This window comes from Tachyglossus aculeatus, chromosome Y4 (genome assembly GCF_015852505.1).
Source record: "Tachyglossus aculeatus isolate mTacAcu1 chromosome Y4, mTacAcu1.pri, whole genome shotgun sequence".
NCBI classification, from domain to species: Eukaryota; Metazoa; Chordata; class Mammalia; order Monotremata; family Tachyglossidae; genus Tachyglossus; species Tachyglossus aculeatus.
The window spans coordinates 6,612,200-6,629,290 of NC_052096.1; the positions used below are offsets into that span (position 1 = coordinate 6,612,200).

At 46.9% G+C, this 17,091-nt stretch overlaps 1 protein-coding gene across 1 annotated transcript in view; it reads right to left on the minus strand.

Annotated features, from left to right (window-relative positions):
- Positions 1–8,789: 8,789 nt before the first annotated feature.
- Positions 8,790–17,091, minus strand: part of ANP32E (acidic nuclear phosphoprotein 32 family member E) — a 39,910-nt gene continuing 31,608 nt past the window's right edge. The window contains exons 6-7 of the mRNA XM_038768641.1: positions 12,921–12,978; positions 8,790–8,894 (exon numbers count right to left, since the gene is read on the minus strand). Of these exons, the coding sequence (XP_038624569.1) occupies positions 8,824–8,894; positions 12,921–12,978 (129 nt within the window). The 3' untranslated portion in view covers positions 8,790–8,823. The remainder of the gene's footprint in view (positions 8,895–12,920; positions 12,979–17,091) is intronic.

Below are 17,091 nucleotides of genomic sequence, written 5' to 3' on the forward strand. Positions count from 1 at the left end.
GACAAACCACGCTCTTCCGAGATGCTCCATTTAGGTTGTGTGTTGTTTAACAAACGCCACAATTATTATTATAACCGTGATATTTCAGCTAGTCCCTGAGAACAACCCCAGTCCAAGAACTGAAATTGGAAGAGGAAAAGCTACTTTTCCACAGAGGACAAACCACGCGCTTCTGAGACGCTCCGTTTAGGTTGTGTGCGCCAGGAACTGATGATTATTACTCTATTTATTACTATTATCCTATTTATTTTTTCTCTATTTATTTATTATTACTCTATTTATATTCCTCTATTTATTTATTTATTATTACTCTATGTATTTATTTTCTTTGTACATATTTATTCTATTTTATTTTGTTAATATGTCTTGTTTTGTTCTCTGTCTCCCTCAGCCTGTGAGCCTGCTGTTGGGTAGGGACCGGCTCTAGATGTTGCCAACTTGTCCTTCCCAAGCGCTTAGTACGGCGCTCCGCACACAGTAAGCGCTCAATAAATACGATTGAATGAATGAATGCATTTATCTATTTTATTTCTACATATTTATTCTATGTCCGGTGCTCCGCACACAGTAAGCGCTCAATAAATACGATTGAATGAATGAATGCATTTATCTATTTTATTTCTACATATTTATTCTATGTCCGGTGCTCCGCACACAGAAAGCGCTCAATAAATACGATTGAATGAATGAATGCATTTATCTATTTTATTTCTACATATTTATTCTATGTCCGGCGCTCCACACACAGTAAGCGCTCAATAAATACGATTGAATGAATGAATGCATTTATCTATTTTATTTCTACATATTTATTCTATGTCCGGTGCTCCGCACACAGTAAGCGCTCAATAAATACGATTGAATGAATGAATGCATTTATTTATTTTATTTCTACATATTTATTCTATGTCCGGTGCTCTGCACACAGTAAGCGCTCAATAAATACGATTGAATGAATGAATGCATTTATCTATTTTATTTCTACATATTTATTCTATGTCCGGTGCTCCGCACACAGTAAGCGCTCAATAAATACGATTGAATGAATGAATGCATTTATCTATTTTATTTCTACGTATTTATTCTATGTCCGGTGCTCCGCACACAGTAAGCGCTCAATAAATACGATTGAATGAATGAATGCATTTATCTATTTTATTTCTACATATTTATTTTATGGCCGGTGCTCCGCACACAGTAAGCGCTCAATAAATACGATTGAATGAATGAATGCATTTATCTATTTTATTTCTACATATTTATTCTATGTCCGGTGCTCCGCACACAGTAAGCGCTCAATAAATATGATTGAATGAATGAATGCATTTATCTATTTTATTTCTACATATTTATTCTATGTCCGGTGCTCCGCACACAGTAAGCGCTCAATAAATACGATTGAATGAATGAGTGCATTCATTTATTTTATTTCTTCATATTTATTCATGTCCGGTGCTCTGCACACAGTAAGCGCTCAATAAATACAATTGAATGAATGAATGCATTTATCTATTTTATTCCTACATATTTATTCTATGTCCGGTGCTCCGCACACAGTAAGCGCTCAATAAATACGATTAAATGAATGAATGAATTTATTTTATTTGTACATATTTATTCTATCTATTTTATTTTGTTAATGTGTCTTGTTTTGTTGTCTGTCTCCCCCTTCTTGACTGTGAGCCCGCTGTTGGGTAGGGACCGGCTCTAGATGTTGCCAACTTGTCCTTCCGAAGCGCTTAGTCCAGTGCTCTGCACACAGTAAGCGCTCAATAAATACGATTGAATGAATGAATGAATTTATTTTATTTGTACATATTCTATTTATTTTATTTTGTTAATATGTCTTGTTTTGTTGTCCATCTCCCCCTTCTTGACTGTGAGCCCGCCGTTGGGTAGGGACCGGCTCTAGATGTTGCCAACTTGTCCTTCCCAAGCGCTCAGTCCAGTGCTCTGCACACAGTAAGCGCTCAATAAATACGATTGAATGAATGAATGAATTTATTTTATTTGTACATATTTATTCTATTTATTTTATTTTGTTAATATGTCTTGTTTTGTTGTCCATCTCCCCCTTCTTGACTGTGAGCCCGCTGTCGGGTAGGGACCGGCTCTGTATGTTGCCAACTTGTCCTTCCCAAGCGCTTAGTCCAGTGCTCTGCACACAGTAATCAATCAATCGTATTTATTGAGCGCTTACTATGTGCAGAGCACTGGACTAAGCGCTTGGGAAGTACAAATTGGCAACATATAGAGACAGTCCCTACCCAACAGTGGGCTCACAGTCTAAAAGTAAGCGCTCAATAAATACGATTGATGATGAGTAAGCGCTCGATAAATACGATTGAATGAATGAATGAATGACTCTCCGCAGGGCAGGAGAACCTGTTGCCTTTCAAATTCTTGACTAATGACATGGACCATAAGCAGCTGCCTTTTTTTATTTTTAATTCGGTATCTGAGGAAGCGCTTACAGTGTGTCAAACACCCTTCTGAGCACGGGGGGTAGATACAAGTTTATCCGAGTGACACAGTCCCCGTCCCACGCGGGACTCACGGTCGAGTTGCAGGGTGGAGGATTTAATTTTACTCCCCAAGCGCTTAGTACAGCGCTCAATAAATACGATAATGAACGAATGGATCCCCATTTTACAGATGAGGTAACAGGCCCAGAGAATAATAATGATGGCGTTTGTTAAGCGCTTACTATGTGCAGAGCACTGTTCTAAGCGCTGGGGGGGATACAAGGTGATCAAGTTGTCCCATGTGGGGCTCACGGTCTTAATCCCCATTTTTCCAGGTGAGGGAACTGAGGCTCAGAGAAGTTAAGTGACTTGCCCAAGGTCACACAGCAGACGTGGCGGAGCCGGGATTCGAACCCATGACCTCTGACTCCAAAGCCCGTGCTCCTTCCATCATCAATCGTATTTATTGAGCGCTTACTATGTGCAGAGCACTGTACTAAGCGCTTCCACTGAGCCACGCTGCTTCTCTGAGCGGAACTTCTCAGAGAAGTTAAGTGACTGGCCCAAGGTCACGCAGCAAGCAACCTCCAGGCCCATTCATTCATTCAATCGTATTTATTGAGCGCTTACTGTGTGCAGAGCACTGGACTAAGCGCTTGGGAAGTACAAGTTGGCAACATATAGAGACGGTCCCTACCCAACAGCGGGCTCACAGTCTACGCTCTTTCCACTGAGCCGTGCTATTTCCCCCAATCAATCAATCAATCGTACTTATTGAGCGCTTACTGTGTGCAGAGCACTGGACTAAGCGCTTAGGAAGTACAAGTTGGCAACATATAGAGACGGTCCCTACCCCATAGTGGGCTCACAGTCTAAAAGGGGGAGACAGAAAACAAAACCAAACATACTAACAAAATAAAATAAATAGAATAGATATGTACAAGTAAAATAAAAAAATAAATAAATAGGGTAATAAATATGTACAAACTTATATACATATATACAGGTGCTGTGGGGAAGGGAACCATAGCAGTGCTTGGCACATAGTAAGTGCTTAACAAATGCCATTATTATTATTGTTATTATTATTATTGAACAGTTTCCGTGTACAGAGGATTGTTTGAAGCGCTTGGGAGAGAACAATATAAGATTTGGTAGACGCATTCCCTTCTCACAGTGAGCTTACAGCCTAGAAGCAGCGTGGCTCAGCGGAGAGAGCCCGGGCTTTGGAGTCAGAGGTCATGGGTTCAAATCCCGGCTCTGCCACTTGTCAGCTGTGTGACTTTGGGCAAGTCACTTCACTTCTCTGAGCCTCAGTGACCTCATCTGGAAAATGGGGATTAAGACTGTGAGCCCCACGTGGGACAATCTGATCACCTTGTAACCTCCCCAACGCTTAGAACAGTGCTTTGTGCATAGTAAGTGCTTAATAAATGCCATTATTATTATTATTATTATTATTATTATTATTCTCTGAGCCTCAGTGACCTCATCTGGAAAATGGGGATTTAAGACTGTGAGCCCCACGTGGGACAACCTGATCACCTTGTAACCTCCCCAGCGCTTAGAACAGTGCTTTGCACATAGTAAGTGCTTAATAAATGCCATTATTATTCTTATTATTCTCTGAGCCTCAGTGACCTCATCTGGAAAATGGGGATTAAGACTGTGAGCCCCAGGTGGGCCAACCACGTGGGACAACTTGATCACCTTGTATCCTCCCCCAGCGCTTAGAACAGTGCTCTGCACATAGTAAGCGCTTAACAAATGCCATCATTATTATTATTAGGAGGGGAGATAGACATTTAGTATAAATGAATTATGGATACGCACATAGTGCTTTGGGGTTGAGGAAGAAGTGACACACATCATCATCATCAATCGTATTGATTGAGCGCTTACTGTGTGCAGAGCACTGGACTAAGCGCTTGGGAAGTACAAGTTGGCAACATATAGAGACGGTCCCTACCCAGCAGTGGGCTCACAGTCTAAAAGGGGGAGACAGAGAACAAAACCAAACATACTAACAAAATAAAATAAATAGAATGGATATGTACAAGTAAAATAAATAGAGTAATAAATCTGTACAAGCATATATACAGGTTTTGTTGTCTATCTCCCCCCTTCTAGACTGCGAGCCCATCGTTGGGTCGGGACCGTCTCTCGATGTTGCCAACTTGGACTTCCCAAGCGCTTAGTCCAGCGCTCTGCCCACAGTAAGCGCTCAATAAATACGACTGAATGACTGAATGGATGAACTTAATATATATGAAAGGAGCTTGCAAGCCGAGATTGCTATTTATCAACAGCTGCGGAATATCATTCCATGCAAGCACAAGACACCAGCGAAGACATTTTCAGCTCTGGAGGGGAGAGAGGCCTTTTATTCCGGGGGTCGGGTTCTCCATCGTCATCATCAATCGTATTTATTGAGCGCTTACTGTGTGCAGAGCACTGTACTAAGCGCTTGGGAAGTACAAATTGGCAACATATAGAGACGGTCCCTACCCAACAGTGGGCTCACAGTCTAAAAGGGGGAGACAGAGAACAAAACCAAACATACTAACAGAATAAAATAAATAGAATAGATATGTACAAGTAAAATAAATAAATAAAGAGTAATAAATATGTCCAAATATATATACAGGTGCTGTGGGGAAGGGAAGGATGCAAGATGGGGGGGATGGAGAGGGGGGCGAGGGGGAGAGGAAGGAAGGGGCTCAGTCTGGGAAGGCCTCCTGGAGGAGGTGAGCTCACAGTAGGGCCTTGAAGGGAACACAGCCACAGCTTTTCAGAAACACGCGGAGAGGAGCAGCCTGACGGCAGTGTGACCTTAGGCCAGTCACTTCACTTCTCTGGGCCTCAGTTACCTCATCGGTAAAATGGGGATTAAGCGGGGGAGCCACTTGTGGGACAGGTACTGATTAATTTAAATCTACCCCAGCACTTAGAACGGTACTTCATTCATTCATTCAATCGTATTTATTGAGCGCTTCCTGTGTGCAGAGCACTGGACTAAGCGCTCGGGAAGTCCAAGTTGGCAACATATAGAGACGGTCCCTACCCAACGGTGGGCTGAGTCACTTCACTTCTCCGTGCCTCAGTTCCCTCATCTGTAAAATGGGGATTAAGACTGGGAGCCCCCCGTGGGACAACCTGATCACCTCCCCAGTGCTTAGAACAGTGATTTGCACATAGTAAACACTTAATAAATGCCATCATTATTATTATTATAATCCAGTTGGAGACAGTCCACGTCCCATAAGGGGCTCACGGTATTAATTCCCATTTTACAGATAGCAGCGTGGCTCGGTGGAAAGAGCCCGGGCTTTGGAGTCAGAGGTGAGGGGTTCAAATCCCGGCTCCGCCAATTGTCAGCTGGGTGACTTTGGGCGAGTCACTTCACTTCTCTGTGCCTCAGTGGCCTCATCTGTAAAATGGGATGAAGACTGTGAGCCCCCCTTGGGACAACCTGATCACCTCGTAACCTCCCCAGCGCTTAGAATGGGGCTTTGCACATAGTAAGCACTTTATAAATGCCACCATCATTATTATTATTACAGATGGAGGTAAATGAGGCAAACAGAAGTATAATGACTGACCCAAGGTCACACAGCAGTCACGTGGTGGAGCCAGGATTAGAACCCAGGCCCGGGCTCGGGAGTCAGAGGTCATGGGTTCTAATCCCGGCTCCGCCACGTGTCTGCCGTGTGACCTTGGGCAACTCACTTCACTGTGCCTCAGCGATCTCATCTGTAAAATGGGGATGAAGACTGGGAGCCCCACGTGGGACAACCTGATCACCTTGTATCCCCCACAGTGCTTAGAACGGTGCTTTGCACATAGTAGGCGCTTAAATACCAACATTATTATTATTATTACCGCACCCGCGAGTGAGGAGAGAGTACTTGACATTTTTCAAATGCTAAATTGAAAAAAAATCACCCAGTGAATATTCTCATAAATCATGGTAAAGTGTCCCCTTTGTCATTAGCGTAAAACTCTAGGAATAAATATTTCTCTACTCCCCAGGTGCTTAGTACAGTGCTCTGCACACAGTGAGCGCTCAGTACGACAGACCGACACCAAACGCTGAAGCTCGTCGACCTCACAGTAAACCCGATTTATCTGAAGCAGTTCAGTTTGAAAAAACTTTTTTAATTTAAAATTTACAGCACACAGAGGGAAGGAACACCCCACAATCCGCTAGAAATTGTCGAGTGCCGCTGTTCTTTTATTATTTAACACTGTCATGGCTTTATTCAAAACACAGTTGCGAGAAATTAATCACTTCAAAGTTTTTCAGAGGAGAGAAATTCATCAGGAACTTAACACACTATATACAGACTGTCGTAAAAAGAGCATTAAAATAGGACAAAAACCTCTACAAAATATAAAACCCACCCTTACGTATTTGCATGAAAAGATCACCCCGCCAAGCAAAATGAAAGATTTCAAAGTTATCTGGAGGCTCTAGATGTTAAGTTAAAGAAAAAAAATTCAAAAAAAAGGTACTACTTTTTGACCGCATAAGGTGATTGGGCATAAATACCGAGAACCAAACAATTGGATGATTAGGCTTTCATGATGATTTTTTAAATTCAGTGAAGTTTGGGGCTCTCAGTGGCTGACGCCCGACGTTTCCGTGGTCAAAAACGGGATTGGGAGAATTTCGGAAAGGTCTTCCAAAACAAGAGTCGGGTTTTCCTCTGCCAGATACGTATTTCTTTCGTTTTTTTTCCCAAGTTTTCACCCCACTTAAAACTCCCTAGGTGTGTTGCTACTACGGAGACCCAAGTTCCTAGAAATGGCGACATTTCGGGCTGAAGAAAAAGGAACCAACAGACGATCTCTCTCCGGTCGTCCGAACGGGCGTGGGAATGGGAAAGGTGAGCGCGTCTTACTTTCGGCCGGGGACGGATCGCTGGCGCGGTTGGGGGGAAAACCTCGGTTTCAAAAACCCTACAAAGGCGCCAAGCCAACTTCCAGAAAATTCCTTGAGCTAGTAAAGAGACTAAAAAGCAACTGCTTTGAATATCGAGCCTCCATGACGAAAAGTATATGATGTGCACTGGCCTAAACTTATTTAAAAAGAAAAAAGGGGGGTGGGGGGGTGTCTTACAATAGATGAGTGCACACACACGCAGACACACATTCACTGTTGCCAACGGTTTCCCCAAATACTTTTCTTTTTTTTTTTTTAATTATTATTATCACGGATGCCGGTTTGTTTTTGTGTTTTTTTTTTCCTGTTATTAAAAAAACTCTTTTCGTACACTCCGTCGAGTTTCCGAGATATTTTTGCCAACCACCTGAAACATTCCATTCGGATGCTTCCCGAGCCGCGGCTCTAGTCTGGATTTTTCTTTCTTTTTTTGTTTTTCCCCCCCTCTTTTCGGGGCTTTGCAAAGCTTCCGTCTGCAGCGTCTGAACGTGATTGAGGGATTTCATGGGGGTGGGGAGTTTCTGGGGGGGGAGAAGAGTGTTGGGGGGAAGCCCTGCCCTTCCCCGGTTCTGGCTCCTTTCCGATCGATCGATCGTTAATTGGGAGAGCCCCGGGGGGTCGGTTGCGTGAAGATTTGGGGGGCCGGGAGGAGTCCCCGAGGGCGAGGGTCTTTCCTAAGGCCGCGTCGTTCGAGACCTCTCCTCATCGAGAGGAGGGTGACGGAAGAGACGAGAGCCGCTACCTCAAAATGGGCAGCTTTTCGGGGGCCCGGGCGAGGAGCGAACCCGGCCGCCAAATGGTTTCGGGAATTGGTGGAGGTGAGCTGTCCCTCGGGGGGAGAATTTAAAACGGAAAAGACGGAGGAGCCGCTCCGGGGAAAGACCCGGGATTTCTTATTGCTGAAGACAGCTTCTCGCCGCCGCTCCGCGAGCCGTCCCCACCCCGCCGGGGTTTGAATGCGATAAACCGACTCTTCATCCGAGACGGAGAGAGAGAGAGGGAGGGAGGGTGAGGGAGAGGTACAGTGTCTTCCCGGGCTTAAAGTGTCTGCAAGTGCCATCGCTTTTATAAATAACTTGGGAGGCCTTAGGAGGAATGAGGCGGGCCGCTCTAGACCGCTGACTGGGAGGGCGGGAGAAAATGCGGCCAGGCTGCGATGGGGCGGAAGTCTGCTCTACCTACTGCTAGGGACGGCTACAAGGGGCTAGTTAAGTCTCGTCTGGAATGATAAAAAGGCAAAAATAGTTAAACCACGCTTTCCTATAAAAGTTCCCGGTTCTCTTCCCGGAGGGTCACCTGGGGGGGGGACACGGAGGGGACACACGGACGGGGCCCCACTCGCTCGGTTGCAAATCCGGCGGCGGGATGGGGGGGGGGGGGGGTCGGGGGGAAGGGGCGTTTTCCCGGCCTGGGTCAGTCGTCCTCCTCCTCGCCCTCGTCGGCGGCGTCCCGTTTTCGCTTCTCCCCCCGGGTGGCCTCCTCTTCTGCGGGGCAGGGGAAAAAAAAAAAGCAGGGGCGGGATTAGAGAATCAGTCGATCGTATTTATTGAGCACTCACTGTGCGCGGAGCACGGGGCTAAGCGCTTAATCAATCAATCAATCAATCAATCGTATTTATTGAGCACTTACTATGTGCAGAGCACTGTACTAAGCGCTTGGGAAGTACAAATTGGCATCACATAGAGACAGTCCCTACCCGATAGTGGGCTCACAGTCTAAAAGGGGGAGACAGAGAACAGAACCAAACATACCAACAAAATAAAATAAGTAGGATAGAAATGTACAAGTAAAATAAATAAATAAATAAATAAACAGAGTAATAAATATGTACAACCATATATACATATATACAGGTGCTGTGGGGAGGGGAAGGCGGTAAGGCGGGGGGATGGAGAGGGGGACGAGGGGGAGAGGAAAGAAGGGGCTCAATCTGGGAAGGCCTCCTGGAGGAGGTGAGCTCTCAGCAGGGCCTTGAAGGGAGGAAGAGAGCGAGCTTGGCGGATGGGCAGAGGGATTGGGGGCATTCCAGGCCCGGGGGATGACGTGGGCCGGGGGTCGATGGCGGGACAGGCGAGAGCGAGGTACAGTGAGGAGATTAGTGGTGGAGGAGCGGAGGGTGCGGGCTGGGCTGGAGAAGGAGAGAAGGGAGGTGAGGTAGGAGGGGGCGAGGGGATGGACAGCCTTGAAGCCCAGGGTGAGGAGTTTCTGCCTGATGCGCAGATTGATCGGTAGCCATTGGAGGTTTTTGAGGAGGGGAGTGATATGTCCAGAGCGTTTCTGGACAAAGATAATCCGGGCAGCAGCATGAAGTATGGATTGAAGTGGAGAGAGACACGAGGATGGGAGATCAGAGAGAAGGCTAGTGCAGTAGTCCAGACGGGATAGGAGGAGAGCTTGAATTAGCAGGGTAGCGGTTTGGATGGAGAGGAAAGGGCGGATCTTGGCAATGTTGCGGAGCTGAGACCGGCAGGTTTTGGTGACGGCTTGGATGTGAGGCGTGAATGAGAGAGCGGAGTCGAGGATGACACCAAGGTTGCGGGCTTGTGAGACGGGAAGGATGGTAGTGCCGTCAACAGAGATGGGAAAGTCAGGGAGAGGACACGCTTAAGCAGCGTGGCTCAGTGGAAAGAGCCCGGGCTTTGGAGTCAGGGGTCATGGGGTCAAATCCCCGCTCCGCCGTGTGACCTTGGGCGAGCCACTTCACTTCTCTGGGCCTCAGTTCCCTCATCTGTAAAACGGGGGTGAAGACTGGGAGCCCCCCCCCCCGTGGGACAACCTGATCGCCCTGTAACCTCCCCAGCGCTTAGAATGGTGCTTTGCACATGGTAAGCGCTTAATAAATGCCGTCATTATTATTATTATTGTGACTTTGGGCAAGTCACTTCACTTCTCTGGGCCTCAGTGACCTCATCTGTAAAACGGGGGTGGAGACTGGGAGCCCCCCGGGGGGACAACCTGATCACCCTGTAACCTCCCCAGCGCTTAGAACGGTGCTTTGCACATAGTAAGCGCTTAATAAATGCCATCATCATTATTATTATTGTGACTTTGGGCAAGTCACTTCACTTCTCTGGGCCTCAGTGCCCTCATCTGTAAAATGGGGATGAAGACCGTGAGCCCACTGTGGGACAACCTGATCGCCTTGTAACCTCCCCAGCGCTTAGAACAGTGCTTTGCACTTAGTAAGCGCTTAACAAATGCCATCATCATTATTATTATTCTCTGGGCCTCAGTTCCCTCATCTGTAAAATGGGGATGAAGACTGTGGATGAAGACTGCGAGCCCCCCGGGGGACAACCTGATCACCTTGTAACCTCCCCAGTGCTTAGAACAGTGCTTTGCACATAGTAAGCGCTTAACAAATGCAATTATTATTATTATTATTATTATCCCGGCCCCTCCAACTGTCAGCTGGGTGACTTTGGGCACGTGACTTCACTTCTCTGGGCCTCAGTGACCTCATCTGGAAAATGGGGATGAAGACTGGGAGCCCCACGTGGGACAACCTGATTACCTTGTATCCCCTCCCAGCGCTTAGAACAGTGCTCGGCACATAGTAAGCGCTTAACAAGTGCCATTATTTTATTTATTTATTCTATTTATTTATTTTTTCTTTCCTAAGCGCCGGGATAGACATCAGGTAATCGGGTTGTAAAATGGGGATGAAGACTGTGAGCCCCCCGGGGGGACAACCTGATCACCTTGTAACCTCCCTAGCGCTTAGAACGGTGCTTTGCACATAGTAAGCGCTTAATTAATGCCATTATTTATTTACACAGTAAGCGCTTAATAAATGCCATGATTTATTTTATTTATTTACGTAGTAAGCGCTTAACAAATACCACTATTATTATTATCATTATTCAAATTCATCAGGTGGGGCTCCGTCCCTGTCCCACACGGAGCCCACAGTCTAAGCGGAGAGAGAGCAGGGACTGAATCCCCCTTCGGAAGTTGACAAAACTGAGGCCCGGAGAAGAGAAGCGGCTCGCCCAATGCCACACGGCAGGCAGGGTTAGAATTAGAACCCAGGTCCTCTGGCTCCCGGACCTGGGTTTTTCCCACTGGGGCATGTTGCTTCCCACCCAAACTGTGTACTAGACCCTTTAAAGAGATAGAGTGGGTGACTCTATGTTGCCAACTTGTACTTCCCAAGCGCTTAGTACAGCGCTCTGCACACAGTAAGCGCTCAATAAATACGATTGATTCCCCCTTCTAGACAGTCTAGAATCATTACTCTATTTATTTTATTTGTACCTATTTATTCTATTTATTTTCTTTTGTTAATATGTTTTGTTTTGATCTCTGTCTCCCCCTTCTAGACTGTGAGCCCATTGTTGGGTAGGGCAAGTCACTTCACTGTATGTTGCCAACTTGTCCTTCCCAAGCGCTTAGTCCAGTGCTCTGCACACAGTAAGCGCTCAATAAATACAATTGATTCTCCCTTCTAGACAGTCTAGAATCATTACTCCATTTATTTTACTTGTACATATTTATTCTGTTTATTTTATTTTGTTAATATGTTTTGTTTTGATCTCTGTCTCCCCCTTCTAGACTGTGAGCCCACTGTTGGGTAGGGCAAGTCACTTCACTATATATTGCCAACTTGTCCTTCCCAAGCGCTTAGTACAGTGCTCTGCACACAGTAAGCGTTCAATAAATGATTGAATGAATTAATGCATTTTATTTGGTTTATATGTTTTGTTCTGTCGTCTGTCTCCCCCTTCTAGACTGTGAGCCCATTGTTGGGTAGGGACCGTCTCTAGATGTTGCCAACTTGTACTTCCCAAGCGCTTAGTCCAGTGCTCTGCACACAGTAAGCGCTCAATAAATACGAATGAATGAATGAATGATTGATTGATTGAGAAGCAGGGTGGCCTAGTGGCTACAGCCCGGGCCTGGGAATCCGGAGGACCCGAGTTCGAATCCCGCCTCCGCCGCTGGTCTGCAGTGTGACCGTGGGCCAGTCACGTCGCTTCTCGGGCCCTCGGTGACCTCATCTGTCAAATGGGGATGAAGAGTGTGAGCCCCGTGTGCAGGGACCGTAACCAATCAATCAATCGATCGTATTTATTGAGCGCTCACTGTGTGCAGAGCACTGGACTAAGCGCTTGGGAAGTCCAAGTTGGCAACATATGGAGACAGTCCCTACCCAACAGTGGGCTCACAGTCTAGAAGGGGGAGACGGACAACAAAACCAAACATACTAACAAAATAAAATAAATAGAATAGATATGGACAAGTAAAATAAATAAATAGAGTAATAAATCTGTACAAACATATATCCATATATCCAGGTGCTGTGGGGAGGGGAAGGAGGTAAGATGGGGGGGATGGAGAGGGGGACGAGGGGGAGAGGAGAGGGGGAGTAACCAACCTGCTCAACGTTTAGAACAGCACCTGGTGCGTAGTAGGCGCTTAAAACAGTATCACGGAACAAAAATGGACCCCTCTTCGATATAAGTAGCCACCCCCCCCACCCCCAAGACGTAAATACGGGCCTCACTTACCTTCCTCCTCCTCCTCTTCTCCTCCTTCTTCAACGTAATCGTCGTCGTCTTCTTCATCCTGAAAATGCGGAGGGGCAGGGTGAGGCCGGGCTTCTAACGGATTTACGCGCTTGTATCTTTAACTTCTATCTGGGCTCAGGGGGAAGAGCCCGGGCTTTGGAGTCAGAGGGCGTGGGTTCGAATCCCGGCTCCGCCGATCGATCGTCAGCTGGGCGACTTTGGGCAAGTCACTTCACGTCTCTGGGCCTCAGTGACCTCATCTGGAAAATGGGGATGAAGGCTGGGAGTCCCTGGCCGTGGGACAACCTGATCACCTGGTATCCTCCCCAGCGCTTAGGTCAGTGGGTAGGGACCGTCTCTATATGTTGCCAACTTGTACTTCCCAAGTGCTTAGTACAGTGCTCTGAACACAGTATGCGCTCAATAAATACGATTAAATGAATGAATGAATATATATATATATATATATATATATATATATATATATATATATATATATGTATGTTTGTTGGGTAGAGACCGTCTCTATATGTTGCCAACTTGGACTTCCCAAGTGCTTAGTACAGTGCTCTGCACACAGTAAGCGCTCAATAAATACGATTGAATGAATGAATGTATATATATATGTATGTACGTTTTTACATATTTATTACTCTATTTTACTTGTACATATTTATTCTATTGATTTTATTTGGTTAATATGTTTTGCTTTGTTGTCTGTCTCCCCCTTCTAGACTGTGAGCCTGCTGTTGGGCAGGGACCGTCTCTGCATATTGCCAACTTGGACTTCCCAAGCGCTTAGTCCAGTGCTCTGCACACAGTAAGTGCTCAATAAATACGATTGAATGAATGAATGAATGTATATATATATATATATATATATATATATATGTATGTTTGTTGGGTAGAGACCGTCTCTATATGTTGCTAACTTGGACTTCCCAAGCGCTTAGTCCAGTGCTCTGCACACAGTAAGCGCTCAATAAATACGATTGAATGAATGAATGTATATATATATATATATATATATATATATATATATATATATATATGTATGTATGTATGTTTGTACAGATTTATTACTCTATTTTACTTGTACATATTTATTCTATTGATTTTATTTGGTTAATATGTTTTGTTTTGTTCTCTGTCTCCCCCTTCTAGCCTGTGAGCCCGCTGTTGGGTAGGGACCGTCTCTAGATGTTGCCAACTTGGACTTCCCAAGCGCTTAGTCCAGTGCTCTGCACACAGTAAGCGCTCAATAAATACGATTGAATGAATGAATGAGTGAATGAATGAACGTCGGTTCAGTGACACAGTTGGAGGGGCTTCAGGGGCGGGGAGCTCATGCCAGGCTCGCGACATTTCTGAGGTTTGGTTTCACCTAAAAATAATTAGGTCGACGGATTCCGGACCCCGCCGGCCTGGATTTTCCAAATCGCCTCCCGGGGCCACGACCCGGGAGGAGACGTCTTCCCTCCGAGAGCTACTGAGCGCTCGGAGCGGGCTGGAGAAATCAGCCATTTCCCAAGAAGCTCCTTCCCAAAGTCCAGCACTCCAGCCCCGCCTTATAATCATAATTCATTCATTCAATCGTATTTATTGAGCGCTTACCGTGTGCAGAGCACTGTACTAAGCGCTTGGGAAGTACAAGTTGGCAACATCTAGAGACGGTCCCTACCCAACAATGGGCTCACACCAGGCACTGTACTAAGCTTTGGGGTCTTTTAGACTGTGAACCCACTGTTGGGTAGGGACTGTCTCTATATGTTGCCAACTTGGACTTCCCAAGCGCTTAGTACAGTGCTCTGCACACAGTAAGCGCTCAATAAATACGATTGATTGATTGGGGTAGATACTAGTGATTGGGTGGGGTGCTTAGTACAATAGTGCTTTGCGCACGGTGAGCACTCAATAAATACAGTTGAATTGAATGAATGAATGATAATAATAATAATAATAATAATAATAATGGCATTTATTAAGCGCTTACTATGTGCAAAGCACTGTTCTAAGCGCCAGGGAGGTTACAAGGTGATCAGGTTGTCCCACGGGGGGCTCACAGTCTCAATCCCCATTTTACAGATGAGGTAACAGAGGCCCAGAGAAGTGAAGTGACTTGCCCAAAGTCACACAGCTGGCACGTGGTGGAGCTGGGATTTGAACCCATGACCTCTGACTCCAAAGCCCGGGCTCTTTCCACTGAGCCACGCTCTTTCATCTGACAGCCTCTGTCCCGGGGGGGGCTCCCAGTCTTCATCCCCATTTGACAGACGAGGGAACTGAGGCCCAGAGAAGTGAAGTGACTCGCCCAAACTCACCCAGCTGACAGTTGGCGGAGCCGGGATTTGAACCCACGACCTCTGACTCCAAAGCCCGGGCTCTTTCCACTGAGCCACGCTCCTTCATCTGACAGCCTCTGTCCCGGGGGGGCCTCCCAGTCTTCATCCCCATTTGACAGACGAGGGAACTGAGGCCCAGAGAAGGGAAGTGACTCGCCCAAGGTCACCCAGCTGACAGTTGGCGGAGCCGGGATTTGAACCCACGACCTCTGACTCCAAAGCCCGGGCTCTTTCCACTGAGCCACGCTGCTTCTTCTGACAGCCTCTGTCCCGCGGGGGGGCTCACAGTCTTCATCCCCATTTTCCAGATGAGGAAACTGAGGCCCAGAGAAGGGCAGTGACTCGCCCAAGGTCACCCGGTGGAGCCGGGATGGGTCCTCTGACTCTATCCACTAGGCCACACATCCCGCCGGGTTTCTCATTCTCCCCGGACTCTAGCCCCACCACCACTTCTACGCCAATCGAGCACGGCCTAGTTCATTCACTCATTCAGTCGTATTATTGAGCGCTTACTGTGTGCAGAGCACTGGACTAAGCGCTTGGGAAGTCCAAGTTGGCCTAGAGAGGCAGCACGGGACCGGGAAGCGGAAAGACCTGGGTTCTAATCCTGCCTCCGCCACTCGCCTGCTGCAGACCTCCGTGTCCCCATCTGGAAGGTGGGGATTCTCCCCCTCCTCTGGTCTGTGAGCCCCATGTGGGGCAGGGCCCGTGTCTGACTTTCCTCTACCCTGGCGCTTAGTACAGTGCTTGGCACCCCCAGTAAGCTCTTAAACTCCACGACTGAGCGAGCTCGGAGAACGGCCACTGAATCCCCATTTTAGAGACGAGGAAATTGAGGCCCGGAGCCAACGCCCTGCCCTCGGTCTTCAGCGTTCCTGTTGGTCTCTATATGTTGCCAACCTGTACTTCCCAAGCGCTTAGTACAGTGCTCTGCACACAGTAAGCGCTCGATAAATACGATTGATTGATTGACTGACTGACTGGAAAGAGCCCGGGCCTGCGAGGCGGAAGGATCCGGGTTCTAATCCGCCCCTTGTGTTAATAAATGCCATTATTATTATTATTATTATTATTATTGTGTGCTGCGCGACTCTGGGCGAGTCACTTCGCTTCTCTGGGCCTCAGTTCCCTCACCTGGAAAATGGGGGTGAAGACCGCGAGCCCCACGCGGGGCAGGGATTGGGTCCAACGCGATTACCGCATATCTATCCCCAGGCTCAGTGCAGTGCCTGGCACATAGTAAGCGCTTAATTAATAATAATAATAATAATAATAATAATGGCATTTATTAAGCGCTTACTATGTGCAAAGATCATTCCAGCAGGAAGTGGAAGAGATCCTCCAGGGGTTGCCCATCTACCTCCGCATCAGATACTCCTCACCCTTGGCTATAATAATGGCGTTTATTAAGCGCTTACTATGTGCCAAGCACTGTTCTAAGCGCTGGGGAGTTTCCAAGGTGATCAGGTTGTCCCACGGGGCGCTCCCAGCCTTCATCCCCATTTTCCAGATGAGGGAACTGAGGCCCAGAGAAGTGAAGTGACTTGCCCAAAGTCACCCAGCTGACAGTTGGCAGAGCCGGGATTTGAACCCATGACCTCTGACGCCAAAGCCCGGGCTCTTCCCACTGAGCCACGCTGCTTCTCCAGGATTAAAGCCGTCAATCCCCTTGCCCACCTCCCACCTCACCTGGCTACTCTCCCACCCCAACTCAGCGGGCACATTTAATAATGGCATTTATTAAGCGCTTACTATGTGCCAAGCCCTGTTCAAAGCGCCGGGGAGGTTCCAAGGTGATCAGGTAGTCCCAGGGGGGCTCACAGTCTTCA